At 38.0% G+C, this 22,969-nt stretch overlaps 2 protein-coding genes across 7 annotated transcripts in view; one reads left to right on the forward strand and one right to left on the reverse strand.

The window, feature by feature from the left end:
• The window catches only part of ACOX3 (acyl-CoA oxidase 3, pristanoyl), a 49,497-nt gene extending 42,968 nt beyond the window's left edge, over positions 1-6,529 (reverse strand). For 4 of the 6 annotated variants that reach the window (XM_015862690.2, XM_015862689.2, XM_015862688.1 and 1 more), the window contains exons 1-4: positions 6,446-6,529; positions 3,628-3,811; positions 1,964-2,197; positions 978-1,049 (exon numbers count right to left, since the gene is read on the reverse strand). In XM_015862690.2, coding sequence (XP_015718176.1) covers positions 978-1,049; positions 1,964-2,197; positions 3,628-3,795 — 474 coding nt within the window. In that variant the 5' untranslated portion in view covers positions 3,796-3,811; positions 6,446-6,529. Of the gene's footprint in view, positions 1-977; positions 1,050-1,963; positions 2,198-3,627; positions 3,812-6,445 lie in introns of those variants that run through there. The other 2 variants (XM_015862691.2, XM_032444153.1) reach the window with 2 other exon arrangements.
• On the forward strand, positions 6,495-20,606 carry TRMT44 (tRNA methyltransferase 44 homolog). The gene is made up of 11 exons (XM_015862692.2): positions 6,495-6,885; positions 7,988-8,105; positions 8,690-8,909; positions 9,591-9,659; positions 10,309-10,416; positions 11,571-11,642; positions 13,264-13,370; positions 13,923-14,106; positions 14,503-14,890; positions 15,996-16,112; positions 16,537-20,606. Exons 1-11 carry the CDS (start codon positions 6,519-6,521, stop codon positions 16,767-16,769), a joined length of 1,983 nt encoding a protein of 660 aa, XP_015718178.1. The 5' UTR covers positions 6,495-6,518; the 3' UTR covers positions 16,770-20,606.
• Positions 20,607-22,969: the final 2,363 nt, after the last annotated feature.

Here is a 22,969-nt window from a genome sequence, read left to right on the forward strand (position 1 = left end):
GAGATATAAGGCATAATTCAAGACTAATTAATTAGGGCAATTTAAACTATAACATTTGTAAATTACTGAATATTCAGCTGTTAGATACTAGCTTGTATTGCAAAGAAGCCAATTGGATATAATCCTAAGGCTGGGAGTACCTATGATGCCTGCAGTAAGGGAAAAGATTTTTTTCCTTTGCTGGCTGACTTACTTAGGCAGGCAGAGATGGTCAGTTTTCAGGCCTCAGCTGAGAGAAGGACTGTGCAGTGAAAACGGGTGAGTTTGCTCTCAATACAAACAGTTCTCACTTCCAAAGTCAAAGGAGAAGTGGAATGAAGCTGTTTACTTTTATAAAGGCAAGGAGTCTAAATTATTAGCAGGGGTTACATTTCTATCATATCAGTATATGATAAGCCTATGGATCAAGCCAGACAGTAAATGCTGACCAGGAAAAACTGCTTAGGATTGGCTCTTTCTGTATCAGAGTGGATGCACTTACTTACTGCACAGTGCACTTGGTTCTAGTTCTCCTTTGGACTCTGTGTGGTGTTTATATAGTGTGAAGACATTAATATTTTCCGGCTTATAGCACTGCTATTGAATATTTCTAGCATCTCACCAAGGATATGTGCTGCACAGTGCGTGATGCAGATGTGGGAATGTCTAAGTATAAAACTTGCTACAATACTGTTAAAAGACTGTGGGGGGAAGGAGCAAAACTGATATAGTGTCATCTATATTGTCTTTTGGGAGAAGTCAACAAAGTTTGTCTGCACGTTAACTTGAATAGACTAAAACAGATTCAGGAAATGGTGTAAGAATTGCTAGTGAGATAGTCAGGACTGACTGCTTGAATGTGTGCTCTTCAGTCTTCCTTTACTTTGTTATTTATTGGTAGGTACATAGCTATGTAGATCAAAAACACTACAAAAATGTATTTGAGCGCCATGGTTATGAAAATACCCAGTTCTAAAAAGCTATCAAAAGAAATTTACCTCCATGTTATAAATTTTCTCCAAGAAGTCTGCAAACCTTTTTGAAGCACTCAAAATTGTACCTCCAAATACCTGCAAAAACAGAAAATGCATCAGTGACCTCGTGATGGAAAACACAAATGTATATACATAAGAATTTGTAGTAATGACGTTCATTAAAGAGATCAGGTAAAGTAGCAAATTTTCACTGTTTGAATCTGATCAAGCATTCATTGCAAACTCTTAAATAAGCCTTGTTGAGCTCATTTTCCACTTGTGCTTGTGGATATCTTCTTGAAGAATATAAAACTGTAAGAATATTCTAGTTTGCTGGGAACTGAAGGTATCTGATTCACAACCAAACGAGAACAAGAGATATGTTCAATTTACTAGATGGATGTTCATATAGTAAAACTCTAAATCCCGGACCTCTACTGCCCAGCAATGAGTATTAATAACTCAGCTACTATTATTTGATCAGCCATGTGAAGTATTCTTTCTAAGAGACTAATCTAGGGGCAAAGTGATGAACAGAACCCACTGATGTTGGCGATCGTCTTTACACAGATTTCTGTTACTTCTGTATTCTGCCCTGAATCAACACACCAGGGGCTGAGGCAAGGAAGTTTCAGACAACTGTATATAGAGTTGTAGTAGAGACACAAACACCAAACAGGGCCCATAAAACCTAGTTCTTTTTGCTGCTACTGCCATTGAGGAGCAAGAAGGGACAAAAGAAGGTGGAACTGAAGAAGTCAAAATAGTAGCTGTGCCTATGCTGTTGCACTCACCAGACAGGATTCCAGCTAGCTGACAAAAACATCTACTAAACTAAAGTTATCCCACAGACCTCTGAGTCTTCTAAACAACTAAATTTGAACTAAACTGAATTTGGTTATTGAAAACAAGGGGCTAGAAAGATATGTTGTTGTAACAAAACGGGCAGAAAACCAACAGAACAAGAGTGTTATAAGAAACTTCAAAAATATTTTTACAGCTTTACTTACACCACAGTGTAAGCAAAATTGGAGACATGGAGACCAGTCATACATTCCTATACAGATAACCATATTTAATATCATCAATGGGTTCTCTATGATCTCTTGCTGAGTAACAAAATCATACTCAAAGAGCCTTTTACAGCGCAGGAACGTCAGCTCTTGATACTTCTCACGGCTCAATTCTTCTCCAGGATGATGTGCAAATAAAGGATCACTTTCTAGAGCAGAGAAGATTCTGTTCTTGAGGAAGGAAAAACAATGATTTGAGAATGTTAATACAAAGGAATTAACAAAACAAGTTAATGTAGGATAATACCAGGCCTTAAACTATAACGGTTTGATATAAGTTTATAGAGCAAAAAGCTCACAGAATTAAAAGATTGTTAAAATTGTCTATCATTATGGATACAGTTCATGAAACTCAACTTTACAGAAGCTCCTTTGTCATTGCATAATAAGTGTGGGACTGATTCACTCTAAATGTAAGAGATTGGTTTGGTAAAAGTTACATTCTTTTTATAGCTGCTTCATTATTTCGCTATGAAGCTGCTGGCGGGCAGCACTTGTACTTAGATTGAAGACAAAATCTTCCAGAGGTAGCATTTAGTTATTAATATATCATAATGGTAAAGGCACCAGGCTACCACAACTGTTCTGCCCCCAAATGAAAGCAGAAATGTACTCCCTTAAACAGAATCATAATATGTACCCATTTTATATGAGGATGTACAACCTTCAAAGTTTTAATTTTGATCTTATTTTTCTTAGATAGAGTCATAAAATCACAGAATTATTTGGTTTAGAAGAAAGCCAGCCAGGCTTTCTTGATGGGCCAAGGGATGTGCCATCCACACCTTCTCTAGGCAATGTGTTCCAGTGCCTTACCACCTACATAAATAATTTCTTCTTAGTATTTAATTTACTCTCAATTTCAAAACAATACCCCTTGTTCTATTACTACATGCCTTTGTAAAAAGAACCTCTCCAGTTTTCTTGTAGGTACCCTTTATTTACAGCAAATTTGCTAAAATGCCTTCCAGTTAAAATATGTACCAGTTAGATGCAGAACAACGCTTTTGGTTCTCCTACAAGATTTCTAATAATTATGATGAATGTACAAGATTAGCTTAAATCCACAAAATGCTAAATCACCATCAAAATGTTCATTCTGTCTCCTCCTACATCTTTCAAGTCATGCATTCCCACATCATCTTTTGTGTTGCAATTAATCTTTTTTTTTATTAGGGATAGCTGTCATTCAGTTAGGCAAGCTAAACTATCCAACATACACCACACAAGCATTATTGCAAACACAGGTCAAAGAATGACAGAAATAACATGTTCAGTAGTGGCATGTACTCAGATGAGTTTAAGTAAATTGTAAAATCAGAAGATATATGACTCAATGCCTCTCATAAAGAAATACAATACATACAGATTCCTCTCAGTTTAAAAAGGACAATAAAGTCCTGTAATGCTGCATCTGGTAGTGCCTTATTAGACAGCAACACAGTTTGCTTAAAAATTCAACTCTGTTCTGAAAAACAGATGGGCAGAAATAATTTCTTCTTGCTCCATATCTAAAGACTATTAAATACTCTGTGTTTGAAAACCATATATGTGTTTCTATAAGTCCAAAATTAAAAACACTTACTGTCTTGCTATCTTACCTTAAGCTGGATGATATCTTCACCATCGAGAAACACTGCCATCTCTTTCCAGTTGAAGGAAGCTTTCTGTCTATATTTGGAGAGAGGCCCCTTAGGGAAATCTGGTAGCAAAGTATTCCAAGAACTTTGGTTGCCAGTGGCTTCTTTCACATTCAGCATGGGTGCCATTGTTAGTCAAACAGTTCTGCAACAAAGAAAATTTACATTATGAACTGAAGTACTGCTCATTAAGTAATAAGAAGGGTTGTTAATTAAACCCACAGACTTATTGTAATGTGTGAGTAAAGCGGTACAGAATCACAGAATCATAGAATTACTCAGATTGGAAATGACCTCAAAGATCATCAAGTCCAACCACAGCCCAACCTAACCATAGTACCCTTACTCTAACAACCCTCTTAAACACATCCAGGGACAGTGACTCAACCACCTCCCTGGGGAGCATATTCCAGTACTTAACTACCCTTTCTGTAAAGAAGTGTTTCCTGATGTCCAACCTAAACTTACCCTGGCACAACTTGAGGCCAACTAAAAGCTTGGCTGTCCATTTTTCTAATCCAGTTGGCTTGCTATATACTAAGAAAAAAATACCTTTGATCAAATGTAAATGAATTACATAGCCTTTGTTATTAAAATGTGATCTAAATATTTTAAAGTAAGCACAATATAAAGAAGGAACAGCACTGGTAATATTCTGTATCAAGAAATGGGCAATCCAAGGAAGATAATAGGATGTTTCAAATAACATAATGTCAATGATGTCACTAAGCCACCTCACTTCTACCTGAAAGGCAAAATAAAATAGAAAAGCACACAAACATGAACAACAAAACTGTGATCAAATACAGGAAATGCCAAAAATATCTCCACTGTACTGGTTAACATTTAAACAATTACTGGTTATGTATTAAGATTTGCTATTGAACTTAAGTGATGAACTGCTGTTCACATATTAACACAAGTCAGAAGACTTCAGAGACCTGACAGGAACTCTACCCTTATCTTCCTCTGGCTGAATATGTTAATAAATAACTGGCTAATAATGTTAAGAACACCAACGGCACGAAACAAGCTCTCACTAGTGTTCAAAAGCCAGTCAGGGCAGAATACTGTTACTGCAGGTAACAATTCATACTTTGATTTGTGAATTTCTGCAGAGATCTACAGATAAATTGCATTTGTGTACTAATATATTCTGCTGAAATAATTCTCCAGAAGAGTTATTAAGACTAAAGAAGGATAAGTGTTATCAGGCATGAAGATACATTTATATCCTGAAGGTACAGCTTTAGCATTCTGTACATAAAGGAATCCACATAGAAAAAAGGAGGGCCTTCATTGTCATGCAGCTCTCTGCACTCAACCAACACCATCCAGTCCTTCTTACAATATTTAGTGTGCCACTTTGCCTATGAAAGCGTGCTGTTGCACTTTCCTCTGTAGAGGAAGAAGATTGGGGAAAGAAAGCTTTCTCCAGTACACTCTTACCACATTTCAGGGGCAGATCTCAACTTATTTTCTTGTAATTTTGTTGACTTACACAGAACTGTAAATACTGAAGTGAACAATATGAGCTTCTATAAAAGTTTTCATAGAGAGACTGAAACTGATGGTAAGATCAAAGGCACTAAACTAGGTCTAGTGTAAAGCAGTTGCAATAGTTAGGTGAACAGAAAGCACTCTGAAATTATTGCTGTAATGGATGTTTGATATAATTAGCAAAAAGCTCAGTCCATTACTTGGAGTGCTTGGAACTGGGATGAAGGAAAGAAGGAGTGGACAACTTACTGTTGATAATGACACTGTGAAAGCACAAAGCAAATAACCAAGTGGGTCAGCATGGGGGGAAACAGTGCTTAGGTTCATTTTTCTGGCCTGGCTAGAAGCAGCAACTCCCAAAGCCATTCGGAGGACACCTGGACCCAGGGCTGGCCAAGGGCCTCAGCTAGGCCTACTGAAATGTGTAGAAACTAATTTGGCATTCTGCTTACATACATAAACCCTCTTTGGGGTTTCAGTTGTAAAATCTCTATTTCAACTGCCAAAATTCAGTGCAGGTGATATTATTATTATTATTATTATTATTATTATTATTATTATTATTATTACTATTATTTTGTTTGAAGCGTGAAATAATGATTGCAGAAGGTGGTACTTTTTAACACCAAAGTGTGCTGAGATGTGCTTTCTCAAACAAAAGAGGTCAGAAAGGCATTTCTATACTGAGGTATTGCAGTCAGGATAAGTTGGACCTTATCACAAATTATACACTGGTTCAGGTTGGAAGGGACCAAAACATCATCCAATTGCAATCCCAGTGCCATGGCAAAGCTACTGGCCACCAGATCAGGCTGCCCAGGACCCCATCCAACCTGTCCATGAGCACCTCCAGGGATGGAGCATCCACAGCTTCTCAGGACAGCCTGTACCAGAGTATCACCACCTCCTAAGAGGTCATCAGGTGCTGGAATGGGCTGCCCAGGGAGGTGGTTGAGTTGCTGTCCCTGGAGGTGTTCAAGAAACATTCAGATGTTGTACTAAGGCACACGGTTTGCTGGTGCCATCAGCAAACTTGCTGAGGGTACGTTCAATTCCGTCATCTACGTCATTTTTGAAGATGTTAAAGATGGACCTTCGGGGGGCGCTGCTTGTCATTGACCTCCACCTACACATAGAACCACTGACCACAACTCTCTGGCTGCGACCACCCAACCAAACCCTTTATCCAACTAATAGCATCTCCCGCAACTCTCAAAGCCCTCGCACAAGTCCAGCCTACTGACAGCAAATTACAGGGGTGCACGGACGCTCCGTTTACCTTCTCTCGCCGCCGTCTCCGCCTCGGGAAGTGACGGCAGCATCCTGCGACTGTGCGCCTCCTCCTGCCGGCCATGGGGCTGCTGGGCACGGTGGTGGTGCGGGATGATGGAGCGGTGCTGCCCCGTGGCTTCTGGGCGGCGGTGCGTGTGTGGCTGGAGAAGCCGCATGTGGCCAACAGGAGGCTGTGCGGAGCCGTCATCGAGGCGGAGGGTGCTGTGCTGCTCGGGGAGGACGGAGATGCGTCTCTCCAGCTCGGGAGCTGCGAGGAGTTGGGGGCTGCAGAGCTGGGCCGGCTCTGGAGGGAGGTGTGCGGGGATCTGTTGCCTTTCCTCCCGGCCGGGCTAAGTCGGGAGCTCCGTGCTGTGCTGAGGGCTCTGCTGCCCCGGGTGCGGTCTGCAGGGCATCCCACCCCAACTGTGAAGGAGCTGGTGGTGCAAGGTGACTTGTTCAGGTGTTTGTGTTCTGTGCTGGGGCTGCACCGGCAGTGAGTGGTGACAGGACAAGGGGAAATGGCCACAAACTGAAGGGTAGAAAGTTCCTTGCAAATGTGCATTGAGAACATCATCATAATAAGGGTGTCAGAGCACTGGAACAGCCTGTCCAGCGAGATTGTGGAGTCTCTTTCTCTGGAGATGTTCCTTGCCTACCTTGCAACCTGGGGATCTACATTGGCAGGGTTGGACTGTGTGATCTCTAGCACTCTCTTCCAGCCTCTACAATTCTGTGATTCTCTGTGATATTGCTGTTAAAAAACACTTTTGCAACTACCGTGTAAAGTAACAATGGATACATTTCGTATGTCATGTGGCACAGCATAAATTCCATTAGAGTCCATCTCTAGGAACAAAATAGAGAATAAATTAAGATGTTAAGGTTAGTAGCACATGAGTACCAGGTTGTGTCGTGCCATTTGTGTTTTGCTGCCATCTCCTTTGTTTTATTAGTCACTTCAGAAGACATTCTCTGTTATTCCTTGCGTAGGAGTTAATTGTATAGGGTATAAGCATTTTATTCCACAGGTGAGAGATACAATTAAGATCAGTAGTGTGAATGTAACTTTATATGTTGTTATGCATACAACTTTACCTAAAAACAGACCTTCCAGGCAGTAGAAAACAAAATTGTTACTGATAGTGTTACTTGATAACACTGCACTGATAGTTTGTCTAATGTAGCAGTGATACATATGATCTTAGAATGGCTTGGATTGGAAGGGACCTCAAGTATCACCTCCTGCTGCAGGCAGGGCTGCCAACCTCTACATTTAGTAGTAGACTAGACTGCCCAGGGCCCTGTCCAACCTGGCCTTGAACAACTCCAGGGACAGGGCATCCTTAGCCTCTATAGGAGGTTATGTCTCTGTTGACTTGGAATGTATATCCCAGAACTCCAGATTTACTGTGTGATAGGACAAAGCAGCAATAAAGCATTGTTCTCAATAGTTTGCAGTTAATATAGCAAGGAAATGAGTTTATTTTTCGTGTTGAATGATGTAGTTTGTACCATGGAATAACATATCACTATTTACATATATTTTCAGATGTTTGCAGGGGATCTGTGACCTTTCTGCCTTTGGAGGAAAACAGTGAAGGAAAATACCAAATTAAAAAGTGCAATATTTATCAAATTCAACTTACACACATAAAAGATGAGGAATGGTAAGTGCTGCAAGTGAGAGAGAAGGGAAATCCTGAATTATTGCAGGGATCACCTTGTTAGTTACAGTTAGGAACTGCTGTTTGGAACCAGCTTAAAATGTGCAGACTATTACAGCTTGGTCCTGGGCATTAAGGGAATGGTTGTTCTGCTGACAGCCTGCATAACTTAAGAAGTATAACTAAATTTAAAAATCAGGTAATGAAATGTCTGAAGTGATGTATTTGTGAATTACCCACTATGACTTGTTAATGTTTGGATTATTGTGGTAAATCAGGTTGTGCATCATATGCAAGTTGTTAGTCATCGTAGTAAGTTTAGCACAGCTTCTCATACAGTGCTTAAATTAGCGATGAGATGTCAAACAGAACCTAGGGAATACTGCTCCATTATTCAGTAACTTCCCTGTTTTATTTTCTTTTTGTTTGTTTATTATGTTTTTCCTTATTCCTCAGTCTACTCTTATACCTTTACTTTACTTAATCTTCTGATTTTTTTCCACTTAATTATGTTTTTTCCCTCTTGAGGTCGTGAGATGTATGAGATGAAGTACTGCTTCATTAAAGGTTTTATTTTTTTTTCTAAGGTCTGTATCTGTTATAGCTCCATCTTCAGAAGATTGGTTTTCAGATGGAATAACCTACCCCAAACTATCATGGCTTGGAGATGTACTTTTGTCCAAACTGGCTAAGTGGTCTGTGGAGCAAAAGTGCAGCGAGTTCAGAAGTACGTTGTCACTCATTCCCATTGCAAAATACAGCAAGCTTTATCAAGACCTTAAAGAAAAATACAAGGAGATGGTAAAGGTAAGTTGGGTGACAAGAGTGGTGGCCTCATTCTTTCTTGTCACTACTTTTTATTGTTTTCAGCTTTATGATGCTTTCTGTCCTTATTTTTTTTTTAAGTAATTGACTTGAATTGTATGCAGTATAGTTTGTTGTGTTGTTTTTTCATCTCTTACTGTGTATGTGAAGGAAAAAATAATAATTTTCATAGTATTTGGAAGAACTAAAGTGGAAAAGCAGAATTTTGAGCCACATTTGCACCAAATATTATGTGGAGTTAGACATTTCCCATAAAGTAACGCTTGCCTTTATGTAAGGAGTTAGAGGCAGATCAGTGGATGGAAATACTAAGTCATGCTAAGATGAATTTAATAGGAATAATATTAGTATTCTTGCCATAAGAATTAGAATAAGCAAAATGATGCGTACTCTTATGAACAGATACAGCATTTTACTTCAGAGCCTTAAAATTCTTGGAAACTTTACTGATTGAACAATAGCAGAATTTCTTTTTATGCCATTATTTTCTGCGAATCACAAAATCTTGCAGTTTGTGTTTGTTTTATGTGCATATTTTAAACAGGTTAAAATGTAAAACTTGTCAAATGCAGAATCCTGTTAAAGAGATCTGGATATTCATCTTCTTTAACTGAGAACTTTTTGAAGTATTTAAAATGATTTTATTTTATTTTTCCTCTGAAGGTATGGCCTGAAGTGACAGATCCTGAGAAGTTTGTTTATGAGGATGTTGCCATTGCCACTTATTTGCTGGTAAGGAGCTGTTTTGCTTAATAATCACAGAATTGTGGGATAGTTTGGGTTGGAAATGAGAATAAATATCCCTTCAGCTGATTCAGAATTTGTGGCAGCTGACTCTTGTGAAGTGAATTGAATTTTCTTACCTAGTTGGTGGGAAATTGCAAGTACCAGCTTATAGCCAGTTGATTGCAAAGAACATTTTTGGTCTTTATTTTCAGTGTTGCCATCAGTTCTTTCTTTTATACAGTGGATATAATCTCTTGCGTAGTATTACATGAAGATACACTGTTGGAAGTTTGCTTGCTTCCCCCCCCCCCCCCCCTTCTTCCAGTTGTCAATCTCTTGTGCCATTTGTTTTATCAGCTTATTTTACCTCTGTGCTCTTTGATTAGTTTCTACTTCCAGATGCTCAGAAATGAGTGGAGGTTGCTTAGCACTTAGAAAATGCTTGATACTTTAAAACACAATCTCTTTCCCTCCATAAGCAGTTCTAGAGTTTTTTTTTTTGCTGTCTTCTTTCTTCCTCAAGTTGTTTTCTCTGTGAATACAGTGACTGCCTTGTGACATCTCTTTTGTCTCACAGCATTCTCCTTTCACTAGGTACTTTTTGCTAGGGAAATGTGTGAGTGTAAGTCAAAAATGCTTTCTTTTCCTGTCTTAGGTTCTCTGGGAAGAAGAAAGAAAGGAAAAAGGATTGACCAAGAAGCAGTCGTTTGTAGATCTTGGATGTGGAAATGGCCTACTTGTTCATATTCTTAGCAATGAAGGGGTAAATAGAGTGCATTTTAAAATAGTTAAAAAAAATATTTATAATTCAGTATTCTTGTTTTGCTCTTCTTTAATTTGGCATTCAAGTAGCTGAAATTCAATTAATTCTTGCTATTAGAACAAGGCTTTGTTACTTTTGTAACAAGAAAAAGTCTTAGCAAAGCTTTAGAAACTTTTAATTAATTAGCTGTTTTATTTAGTGCAATGGGTTGTACCAAAAGCTATTTATCTTTCTGAGGCAAGAAAAAAAGGAAGGAGGGAGAAAAGGAAAGTAATGGTATAATTTAACAATGTTGTAAACCTGTCAAAAAGAAAATGGTAATTTTAAGGTAGAGATTCTCTCTTGTATTACCTTTTAGAGCAGATGTTTTTTATGAAGTTAATTTTATCAAAACTGAAGTCTACTCATCAAAGCATGAAAGTGTTTTTGTACTTAAAAAGCAGCTCTGAGATTTCTTATTTTGAAAAGGCCTAATTACTGAGCTTTGTTTTTGGGAGTGTTGATTTTTTGGCAGCAGCAAAATTCAGATTCTTGGGGCACATGTTTTGAAAGAGAAGTAGCAAAGAAGCTCTCTGAGATTCAGCAAAACTCAATGGCTCTATACTTTCAGAAAATTTCATCTAGAACTTCTGGGAAAACCTAGTAAGAATAGCAGAGGAAGTGTTCATTAAACAAACTTTTTGGTCTTGTGTGACTAGAAGAATTCGGTCTAATACTAGATACCGTATTTCCCTGTGGATGATTCCTTTTTTCTACCTCATTGACAAATATGTTATTGACTGTAAAAATTCTGTCTTCATGAGACTCATTAGTATTTAATTTGCAATAAATATTACTTCTACACAGGATTTTGAACTTCAAATACAGTTACTTAATGGATTTTTTTTTGTTCCTACCTTAATTTCCAGTTGTTCCTTTTCCTATCAGCTTCCTATCAGTACAGGAAAATGTTTGTCCAATAAATCAGTTCAGTAGTTGGATAGATGTTCTTTCAGGAAGGACTGTGTAGACTAGAGACTTCTGCCTGAAATGAATCTGTATTTTGTTATATGACTGAAGAAGTCAGTGTTAATATGTAGATTTAGATGTCTTGTTTGATAATTTCTACTAAAAACAGTACTTAAAAATAATACTTTGTTGGTCAAATATTTCAGCATGTAGGTCGAGGAATTGATGTGAGGAGGAGAAAAATATGGAACATTTATGGACCAGAAACTCATTTAGAGGTATTATGCAAATGTATGTAACATTATTTGCTTGTTCTTTGCTTCAGACCGTGCTGATAAAAAAGTATTAAACACAATGGATTATAGACAAGTATCTAAAGTGTTATGTGGGCTTGGTATATTGTCACCCATATGTACTAAAGGTAGCTATAGGGAGGATCAATAGAGGAATGCTGCATCGTGTTCTTGCATATTTGCAGTTTGCTTGTTTTTCAGCTTAGAAGAGCGATGTGATTTCCTATTACTTGTGCAGACATTAACATTATGAGACAATCCTTGATTTACTGGAAGTACGATACCAAACAGCTTTGCTTGCAGTGCTGTACTTCATAAAATATGAAAGCCATGAGTAGTTTATTTATGAATTAATAACAGAGTTGCTCTGAGTGTCACTCTGATCTTGTACTGCGCTGTTCTGTTTGGGACAAAAGTGCTGAACCTCAAAAGAGACTCAACAGAAAAGGAGATATATGGACATGTTAGAAAGTGTCTAGAGAGAGACCTCAAAAACAATCTGAGTTTTGGAACACCTTCCCTATGAGGGCAGGCTGAGAGAGCTGGGGCTGTTCTGTCTGAGAAGTGAAGCCTCTGGGAAGACCTGAGAGCAGCCTTTTGGTATGTGAAGGGAGGCTATAAGAAGAAAGTGGACAGGGTTTTTAGTAGAGTCTGTTGCAACAGGACAAGAGGAAATGGTTTCAAACTGAAAGATTGAAAAATTTAGATTGGATATTGTAAAAAACTTTCTCCTTGTGAGGGTGGTGAGGCACTGGCACAGGCTGCCCAGAGAGGTGGTGGGTGCACTGTCCTTGGAGACATTCAAGGTCAGGCTGGACTGGGCTCTGAGCACTCAAGTGTGCTGTAGGTGTCCCTGTTCATTGCTGGGGAGTCAGAATAAGGTATTTTTGATACTAACAGCTGTTCCTTGAGTCAGTAGTGTGGTGGCAAGAGGTGATGCTTCCTTAGTTTTGTGTGCTGAAATCCCACAAGCAGAGTGCTATTGTAAAGATCAACAGTGAAATTTTCTTTCCTAACTATTGATTCCTATATTTGCTTCTGATTCTGCATATATCATAAGGTAGTTCTAACACAGCTTGGACAAGGATGCAATGGCAACATATGCAAGAGGTGTTAGGCTGGATTGGTTTTATTATTCATGAAATGTGGTATTCAGTATAGTAAGATTTAGTTTAGGGAGTGCCTGTGAAAGAGAAGATAGTAGGGAAGCTATGTTCTGATTAATTTCTGACCTAGGTTTGTATGACATAGCAAATGGAGTAGGACTGTGAAAATACGTGTAGCAGAAATGAATGTGACAAGTAGCAAGAAATTGTAAGTAATGTATGATATCTGATTACATACATTTAGGATGCCAGATTTCTTCATCAGACTTCTTATTCTGCTCCCTGACTGATATTTTGTGAGTTCTTGTTGCCAGATTCATCTTTTTGAAGCTATAAGAGATTACTGCCTGGCAAAAGTACAAATTGTAGAAAATACTGTTATCTTCTGTGGTTCTCATTTCCCCTGTATTTTTCTGCTTTTAGGCTTTATTAACAAGTAGAATGAAAGAACCTTTTAATAAAACCTACTTCTTTTTTTTGTTGTTGTTGTTTTAATGAAGGAGTCTTCTATAGTGCCAGGTGACAGCCATGTCTTTCCAGATACTGACTGGCTTATTGGAAACCATTCAGATGAATTAACACCGTGGATACCTGTAATAGCTGCCAGGTATTTGATAGGGGTGGGGGAGGCAGGAGGAGTGGAATTTAACAGAAATGTTATTGCCTATGTATGCTTGGTGTGAAGACTGTTTCTTTTGCAACCATACCAGCTATTTTTGCAGGATTTGCTTCTTATGATGGCAATTGATTATTTTTTACAAGATGTTTCTCTTTTCCTTTGGAGAAACGTGGAAGTTGTATTTATTTTATTCAGTGTAGCATTCTGCTTTTGAATTTCAAATTGAATTCTGTATTTATTTCTTAGATGTGAATCTTATTTAAAAATAAATTAATTGCTGTTGATCCTGCATTTCCTTGAATTGTTCTTCAGTAATAGCTTGATGCCTTGAGATTTATTCCTGCAAAGTTGGCACAGTAATTTGCTATAGCAAATAATAACCAATAAATATCCTGGAGCAGCGTCATGTAAATATAATTTCTCGAATCTCTGTCTCTTCATAAAACTTTACATCAGTGCTTTTAACTGATGGGTTATTTCTTAAACTTGTGTGTTTATGGAAATAACTTTAAATGTAGCTGTCCATTGTCCTTCTTGTAGGTCCTCCTATTCGTGTAGGTACTTTGTGCTGCCATGTTGCTTCTTTGATTTCCACGGGAAATACAGCCGAAGACAAAGCAAGAAGACTCAGTACAGAGAATATCTTGATTTTGTTGCTGAAGTGGGATGTGTATGTGGTTTTCATGTGGAAGAAGACTGCCTTAGAATTCCATCAACAAAAAGGGTAATTTTGGACTGATAGATTACAATCCTAAATACAAAACGGTTTATGATTATTTATTGTATGCTTCTCTAAAGGATGGAAAGCACTTAAACTTTCTGCTTTAATTTTTCCATCTGCTAATACTGGTTACTTGCACTTAGCTTCGTAGGTTTTCTTATTAGGAATTTCAAATTGAACTACTGGAGCAGAAAGAGGTGGAGAGCTTTAATTTTTGAAATAATAGTTCAGATTATTTAAACATTTTCGGGCTGTGCTTGTGTGGCAAAATGGATTATGGTTTGGCTGCTGGGTTTCTTCTGTGTAGGACAAAGTTGTTTAGTGAGCACTGTGATGCAGGGACTAGACTGTATAACTGCTACAATATAAATAGTGATTTACCTATTTCTGCTAAGATAGGTGTGCCTTATTGGAAAAAACAGGATCTATCCACCTACAGAACGTTCATTGATTGATGAGCAGATAACGCAGTTTATTCATAGTCGTCAGTCCTGTGCTGTGGTTGCACATGACAGAGAAGATGGACTTAATCATAACAGTCACTCTGATGTGTGCAAAGGAGCAAGCTCAGAACTTCCTGAAAATGTGATGGAGACAGCTAGTGGAATTTGGATGCCTGGATTTCAACCCAGAGAAAAAGCAGAACAAACTAGAAATTGTGCTGCCCTCCCTCGGGATTTTGTAGATGGTGTTGTTCTGAATGTGGCAAACTTGCTGTTAAATGCAGTCCCTGCAAAATCGTGTTCTAATACTCATGGTGGGAATGAGAATACCTGGAATCAAGGAGGTGAGATAGTCTTTCTAACATTGCTGCATTGCCTTTTGCTTCTGCTGGTGGAGGGTGTATTTTCTGATGAATTTGTGGTTGTAAATCTAGCAAGTGAGATAGACTTCAGGAAATACCACAGTGTGTAGAAACAGTTAGGTTATGGCCTGAACCAGGGTCCACTCTCCCTAACCTCATTTAAGGGCTGGCAGCCACAAAGGAAGCATCTCTGTTTGGAGATCACCTCCTTTGGAATGATCAGGGAGCACCAATCCTCATAAAGGGGAAACTATTTCTTCTTTATTACCAGATTGTAACTGCCGCCTCTTTTGGATGATCCAGAACTGTTTTAAAGCAACTGTATCTACTGCTTTCTATCCTTATGACAGTATTATAGCAAAGTTATGTATATGGATTTTTTTTTTTTGTGGTGTTTTATAGCACCCTGGGGTGCAAGTAAAGTGCGTAAGTGTATTTTGAAACTTCTTTTTCTTTTACTCTATACTTATATTACTTACAAAAAACAACAAAAACAACAGAGCTGTTGTGTTTGAAAACATAACTTTGCACCTAGATGGAAAGGATTTGAAATACATTCTTGGATAGTAACATAACTTGCTATAGTTCTCTAAGAAGTGCTTTGAAGTGCCATTTGTTTACAGCATAATGAACAATTTTTAGTTATCTTAGCCTTAGAATGAAAAGAAGCTGTGGTTTGTTTTATAAATTCTTACTAAGCTCCATTTTCCTGTGCCCATTTTATTATTTACTCGCTGTAGTTTGTTATATATTATTGTTACAGAAGAGCCTTTGAGTCATTGTCTTTTCTTTTTACTACATAGGCATAAAGAGTGCTTAGCAAAATGCAGATGGTATGTTACTGAAGGGAAAAAAAAGCGAGGACACAAATTCCGACTTGAGCACTGTAGAATGAAAACTGCCATTTTACAGACTATATACATAGAAAACACTCATTTTATATTTTGTGATGTTGAGAGCACAGAGTTGCTATAGTACTTTTAGTTAATTCATAGGTTCTGTTCATAAGCATTAATTTATGCAGAAGTTAGGTTTACTAGGATTTTAGGCATATGCATTTTTATAGCTACACCATTATCTATTGCAGAGAGCCTTACTTTGAAAGAAGTAGCAGAACATTTAAATAAGGAGACTTTAAAGAGGCTGAAAAGTGAATATGGAGGCCTGCAAACATTGCTCAAGAACAATCATCAAGTATTTGAAGGTAAGGAATAAATAGGCCTTTTTTTGTTTGGCTTGGCTTTTTTCAGACATCAATTTTCCCCCTTCCACCCAGTCTAAGTTGCAGTCTGGATTCTGAGCATTTTAGTATAAATTATCTTAATTGATTTTAGTAAACAGAAACCCCACCTCTATAAACTACCTCTATGAAGATGCTAAAACCATACCTCAGTGTGATAGTAAAATATCTCACAGGGAAATAAATTATTTTTCTTTAGATTATCTCTATATTACTTCAGTTTCTTGTGCATTACTTTCTATTTCTGTATAAATGGTACATTTAGTTTTGTCTGAGTGATCCATTTGTTGAAAATATGTTATTTGCTGACTGTCACCATGCATTTTTTCCAGTACAATTCCCTTGGCTGTATATTAGCAGCTGAATTTATGTTTGTTTTTAATCTTAGTTCTAGATGGGAGAGTTCATATTCGTGACTGGAGAAAAGAGAAACCATCAAGGAAAACTAAGCCTGAAGTAAAACGATGCCTTTCAGCTGAAGCATTTAAAACACGTCTCTGTTGGTTTTTCATTCATCATCCTGATGGTTGTTCTTTGCCTTCTGAATCTTGTCCATATGCTCATGGGACTGAGGAGCTAAGACAGTCTGACACTATTAAAAAGAAAAAACATATACGGTGATGAAAATGCTGCCTCTTACATTGAAGCTTGTGTACATAACTGTATTTGACTGACTTTGGGACTCCTTAGTGCATGAGGCCCTGCAAAATTTGGAGGTTTTTCTTCTCGTTGCAATATATTTTACTTTTCTAGTTAGTTTACAAGTTCTCCTCTACTTTAATTCCTGTAATATTGGTATGGAAAGGTTATAGTAAAGTATGTATATACTTCTGGATCTTGCTTGCTTTTCTTAAAAACATACCATCCCTTCTTTCTTTCATTCTGATTGAAAATGATTATTGATTTGATGAAGTTGCTTCTGTCAAATTGTGAAGGCTAGAACTAGGAACTGATTACAGACAGAGAAATCTAGGGCTGAGTGAGTAATGCATCTGAGAATTCTGTAACTACACGAGGAGTCTGAAAAACAAAGGAAGGAAACTACTGAAAACCAGGCTGAGGAGCAATGAAAGATGAAACTGGAAAAGTTTTTGGAACAGTTTCAAAGCGACTTTGTTTACTCCCTTGCCTTTCAGCTAACAGATTGCAAAGAACTCTCTGAAGTGTCGTGTTCCCCTCCTCTCCTTTTACATTTCTCTTCTGATCCTGGAAAAAGATAACTAACCTAATAATTGCAGTAGATCATGTGTCATATTATCTAATGTGCTGCACTGTACAGCTCCCTTGCCTTCCTCTAACAGGGGCCATGGCTGACTGAGACTTTCCCAAAGGCTCTGCAGTGGCATATACAACATCTTGTCTATAATGCTAATCAGTGCTTTGTTACAAAGATTACAGGGCATAAGCATTTTAAAAGAGAGAAACTTTATACTTTGAGGGGTATGTAGTTAAGTTGTAGGAATAAGGGAAAGCGTAATAGAATAAGGCATTTAAAGCACAGCTCTCTGGAGCAGGACAGCATAGTAAGGTGATGTGTAGTTACTGTTGTAACAGTAAAATGGTCAGCTTATGAAGGGCGTGAGTTAAGAAAAGACATGGAGTTATGTATGTTACTTGCATGTAATCAAGTGTTGTTGCCTTAGCTATTGCTTGGCTACATGCAGAGTAAAAAGAGCTCTTCAAGATGCTTATTTACTAGTATGTTTGGTGACTCCTCCAGGTGCAGATTGTTTCCACATGTTAAAACCAGATACAAGACTTCAAATTGTTTTCCAGTTATTGCCATCTTCCCTGATGTTTCATGCTGTGGTACAACGTGTTTGACTAAAAATGTGATTTCCTGAATTAGAATTCACTCACCCGTGCAGGCCTTAAGACAGATGGATTTGCATTAAGTTGGGGTTCAGAAGCTGAAAAGGATTGTTTTTATTTCTTTCTTTCCAATGAAGGGAGAATGAAATACACGCCTGGCTGACTGAAGTTAGACATACTAATAGTCTAGTCTTACTGTTTTAAAACTGTCTTTTGTTTGTGCTTTTCTATGCTAACTAGCATATTAACGTATTTGTATAGCACACTATTTTCTTTAGGTAGACTTTGTATCCTAAACTCAGCAACATATAGATCTGTCTCAAATACCCATTAGTAAATTTAGCTTTATTTGAAACCTCTCATAGAGTGAAAACAGTTGATGTTGTTGATAGTCACAACACAGAGACAGAAGGGTTAGATTACAGATTGCAATCATAGGAATGCTGGTAACTGGAAATGTTGTAAATGTATCTGTAGAAGAGTTACATTCTCATACAATCTACAGATAAATATTCAGCATAGGAAAAAATCTGATTGGTTCCTCTCTTATACCTTAGTAAAGTGATGAATTTTAGGTTTTCATCTGAAACTTAGCAAATTAGAAGATATTACTTTTCCTTATGGAATACGTGTGTGTATCTTCAGAAGTCTTCCCTGGCACATTTTAAACCAGTTAATTTTTCCATGTTTGTATCATTTGCATTGTCTGTTTATGAAATCACAGTTTATTCTTCAGTTATTAATTATTAGGTAGCCTTAAGCCTTTAGAGGAAGTCTTGCAGCTTGTCTGACAGCAAATACAGGCCTGAAGGTATGCTTTGTAATAAAACTGTGCCAAGCCTTGGGGCTTGTTTATTCAGATGCAGAGTTTTAAATGATAATTAATACTTCAGTGATCTTAAAAATGTGATTTTCTAAGCTGAATTTTAACTAATCTAGCAATGTAAAATAAGCAAGAGTCAGCAATCATCAGCTTTGCAATGGCAAATATTTCAAATGATGAAGAATAAAGTCTGAAACAAGGGCCAAGTGACAGCTACATCAGATATTAGGGCAGGGGTTCACTGAAGTATGTAAACATCAGCTGTTGTCAGACATTCACACCTGCTTGGTTATGTCTTGTTACTGCTGGTAATTTGTATGACTGAAACAGCATTTTCACACAAATATTGCAGTTATTAGGATATTCTCCCAGAATACAATGCCATCATCTCATTACAAGAGGTACCTTTCATGATCACCTTTGCTGACTGATGTATCATGCTGCATCTGTGAGAAGCATCTTAAGATTTTCCTTTAGGGTTTTGGTGTATTTCCTCTTCTGAAGCAATGGCTTCATGACTGGGCTTTAAGAATTGTCATTCCTATTGCCTGCTGTTATTTGTACTTGCTGAGTCTGTGTAGTTCCTTCCTATTATCACTTCATATTTTTCAGGTAGATGTACTTAACTGCTTCACTGCCCAATTACTGTCTCATAACTGCTTCTGTAAGTAGCTTCTAACAGGGTGCTGCTAAAATTCTGCCAGATTAAATCATTTTAGCAATCCTAACCCAGTTCCATTCTTCCCTTCCCAATTTCATTATAACAGCTTTCAGCAACTCTGAATAGGTGAGTATAACTTCAAACTCCTTTGCAGCATGAGTGTCATGCCAAATCTCTGTAACAGCAAAGAAGGGTGTTAATAATTCAGGGATCACTGAATCCATCTGCATTAGCCTCCCAACCAGCCACCCTGTGCTCCTTACAAAACTGCACAAGGACTCTGCAGCTACCTTCACTGGCCTTTGGTCCATCGTGAAGCACAGGACAGGTACTGCTGCTGTTGTCTCTGTTTTACTGTATAACATTACAGGTTTCATCATTGTGGTCCTTTTATTTTTTGTCACCTATTATATTAAACCTTTTGAGAGGCTGTTACAGAGACTTTATATCCCAATTAAACCTGTACGCATCACCTATTAGCAATGGTCTGGTAATGCTCTGAGCATTAACGTTGACTCTTTTTGTCCAGTTTAGTCCAGCAGTTATTCTTTCTTGCATTTGTAATCTCAGCAGATAGGAAATGCTTTCAGTGAGGGTCGTTTTCTGCTCTTTGAAGAACTTTAGTGACCTTTTGTCCCTTCTTTCAGTGTTGTTTGAGTGCATTGGTTCTGATCTTACTTTTAACAGTAGAAAATAGAACAGAAAGGCTTTATTAATAACCTATGGAAGTACCTAGATGTGATTCATTGAAGTCAGATGCTTTTGCGTAGGTGCTGTGCTGCTTTTCAGCATGGCCAGCAGGTGGAGAAAGTGAAAAAGAATGCTACAGTCAGCTCCTGCAGCAACTGCAAATGCCCAGGCTCAAAAGAGTGAGATTACTTCTTCCAGTGTCTGGGAAAGTAAATGTTGTCAGGAGATATAAGTACCAGATTACTTCATTGTATTGTATTTTTCTCTTGAAAATCTAACTCCAGCACAATTCTCTCTAAGATCTTTCTTCTGTTTAATTGTCTATGCAGAATTGCATGAGTAAATTTTAGTACCTTACAAATAAATGGTGTTATTTTCATAATTTGCATGATCAGATGGAAGGCAGTTGATTATTTCAAATAAATTTTGCGATCTGAATTGCAAATCGTTATTAAAGAAACTAGATATGTAAGTGATATTGCACAACGTAATTATTCCTCTGAAATATTATTTTCTTAACTGGAAATGCCTGTACTGTTCTCCGTCTTGCAGTGGGTAAAAAAAGAAGGGCCAGCTCTTCTCCACTGGTGAGTAAGGAGATCCTGAACTGTGCAAGTATAACTTCTGATAGAAATGCAAGTTTCCTTTTTGAAGGCCTCAAGAGAGGTGAGGTCCTGGAACAGGCTGCCCAGGAAGGTTGTGGATGCCCCGTCCTTGGAGGTGTTCAAGGCCAGGTTGGGTGGGGCCCTGGGCAACCTGATCTAGTAATTGTGGAAGTTTGGTGGCCATGCCAGGCAGGGGGTTGGAACTTCATGATCCTTGAGGTCCCCTCCAACCTGGGTCATTCTGTGATTCTGTGATCTTTAGGGGCCAAAACAGGAAAATCTTGTAAAGTTGTATAATTTAGTGTTCTCTGGGAATCCTTAGGTGAAGAAGTGTGTTTATGATACAGTTAAGTATCTTTATGTCTCTCCTGTGGCAGTATTTTTGCAGTACCCCAGAGAAAGATTGACTTCTGAGTGGAAAGATTCTGACTTTAAATACTTTAAACCAGTATAAAAACCATTTGATATGGCATCACATCAATATCACATCACTGTCAATCTGGAAACAGGGTCACAGAGCTATACTTCAGTGCATCACACCTGAAATCTGACACTTGGTGGTTGCTTTGATGACAAGGGAGAGGTACCTACACAACTGGAAGGGATGCCCTACTGCTCCCATTCTTAGTATTCATAGCCAGCTTCTGGTGTAGGAGAAAAACATCAAATCACTTCTTATATACCTGGCTTTGTTAAGCTTTACACAATCCTTTATTTGAAAAAATAAATAAATAAATAAAAATAAAAAATTATTAATTACTCCCTGAAAGCAATGATTGTATTTTCTGTTAATTTCTTTGAGATGCAGGATATTACTTTGATGCAGGATCAGGTTCCCCTCTGCACTTCAGTAGATTATGGGCTCCATTTTATAAAATCCAGACATATTTTGTAACTTTGTCAACAGGAGCTCAGCTTTGTCTGGAAATACTATTCTTAAATATATGCGCTTAATGGGAAATGGTTCTTTTTGTTGTGTTTCCTTCACAAAGGATGATTGTCACTGTTTAATCAGCAGTGAAACAGAATTCAGCATTTTCACACAATTTTGTTGAATAGAAGACTGTTACTTCTGATGAAAGAAACAGGGTATGCCCCAGCTAATTCTTTAAAGTACTTTCATCTGTGGATCATTGTTATGACTTCTATAGGGTAAAGATGAGTCTGCTGCTCCTTGCACAGGAACTAATTTCTTCCAGGCATTGTGACATTTTGCAGATAGTAATGTCTACATCTGGAGAGCGAAACATGAGGTCGGCTATATGTTCTTAGGAGAGAAATCGACAGGTTGCTTTTCTGCCTCTTATTGCATACTGAAGAGAAAGAGATAAGATACATCTCAGAAGGAGAGCACAACAGAAGGTTTATAGAGCAGATGAAATACAGAATTGCACTTGTATTCCTTGGATCTCTCAAAAAGAAAGAACAACTGCCTACATTGCAAATATATGTCCACAGGAATAGTTCTGATTGCTGGCTGACACTGAAAATAGAGACACTGTACTTTTTGTCACTGAATATGTCAGCCGCTTTGTCATTTTGCTCTAGCAAGTAAAAGGCGTGCAGGCAGAGATGAGGTCTGTGTGCTCAGTTCTTTGGAAAACTTCTTTTATAGAGTACATCAGACAGCTCTGAACAACTCTTCTTTGACTCATTAGCTGTCAGAAGCAGACGTAGACTAGATGCATAAAACTGTTTCTTTCAGAAAAGAAAAGTGTAGCTGCAGTATAGTCTTCCTCTGTGTAGTAGTGTCGCACACTGGAACACCAAGTTCTGGAGGAACATGTGGAAGAACTTTGAGGATAACAGAACACTGAAGCAGGCTGTGCAAGAGTGATTGTGGAGTCTCCTTCTACGGAGATGTTCAAAACCCTCCTGGACACTTTCCTGCTACACTTTGCTGTAGCAGGGGGCTGGACTAGATGATTTCCAGAGGTCTCTTCCGATCCTTCAGTTTCTGTGATTCTTATGCATAAGCAAGCACCAACATGTTAAATGACATATTTTTAAATGGTATGGAAATCTATAAAGAACAATTCATTTTCTTAAACGTGAAGTGCCTCTTAAGATACTGTTATCCCATCTCAACTTATCTCTTGGTTTCTCACCAAGTTTCTTGGACCAGAGGAATATAGAGATTCCATTAGGTCCTTTAGCGTATCTGTTAGCCTGGTGTGAATGTATCATTTGTGAGTGGTGGTGAGCTGAGTGGTGCGGTTGACACAGTGGA

Source organism: Coturnix japonica, chromosome 4 (genome assembly GCF_001577835.2).
Source record: "Coturnix japonica isolate 7356 chromosome 4, Coturnix japonica 2.1, whole genome shotgun sequence".
NCBI classification, from domain to species: Eukaryota; Metazoa; Chordata; class Aves; order Galliformes; family Phasianidae; genus Coturnix; species Coturnix japonica.

Bases quoted from the DNA above. Each gene is read 5' to 3' on its own strand.
- TRMT44 (XM_015862692.2), top strand. From the start codon at position 6,519: ATGGGGCTGCTGGGCACGGTGGTGGTGCGGGATGATGGAGCGGTGCTG. The intron at 9,660-10,308 runs GTAAGGAGCTGT...TTCCTGTCTTAG, and splicing joins CCATTGCCACTTATTTGCTG to GTTCTCTGGGAAGAAGAAAG. The intron at 13,371-13,922 runs GTATTTGATAGG...TCCTTCTTGTAG, and splicing joins ATACCTGTAATAGCTGCCAG to GTCCTCCTATTCGTGTAGGT.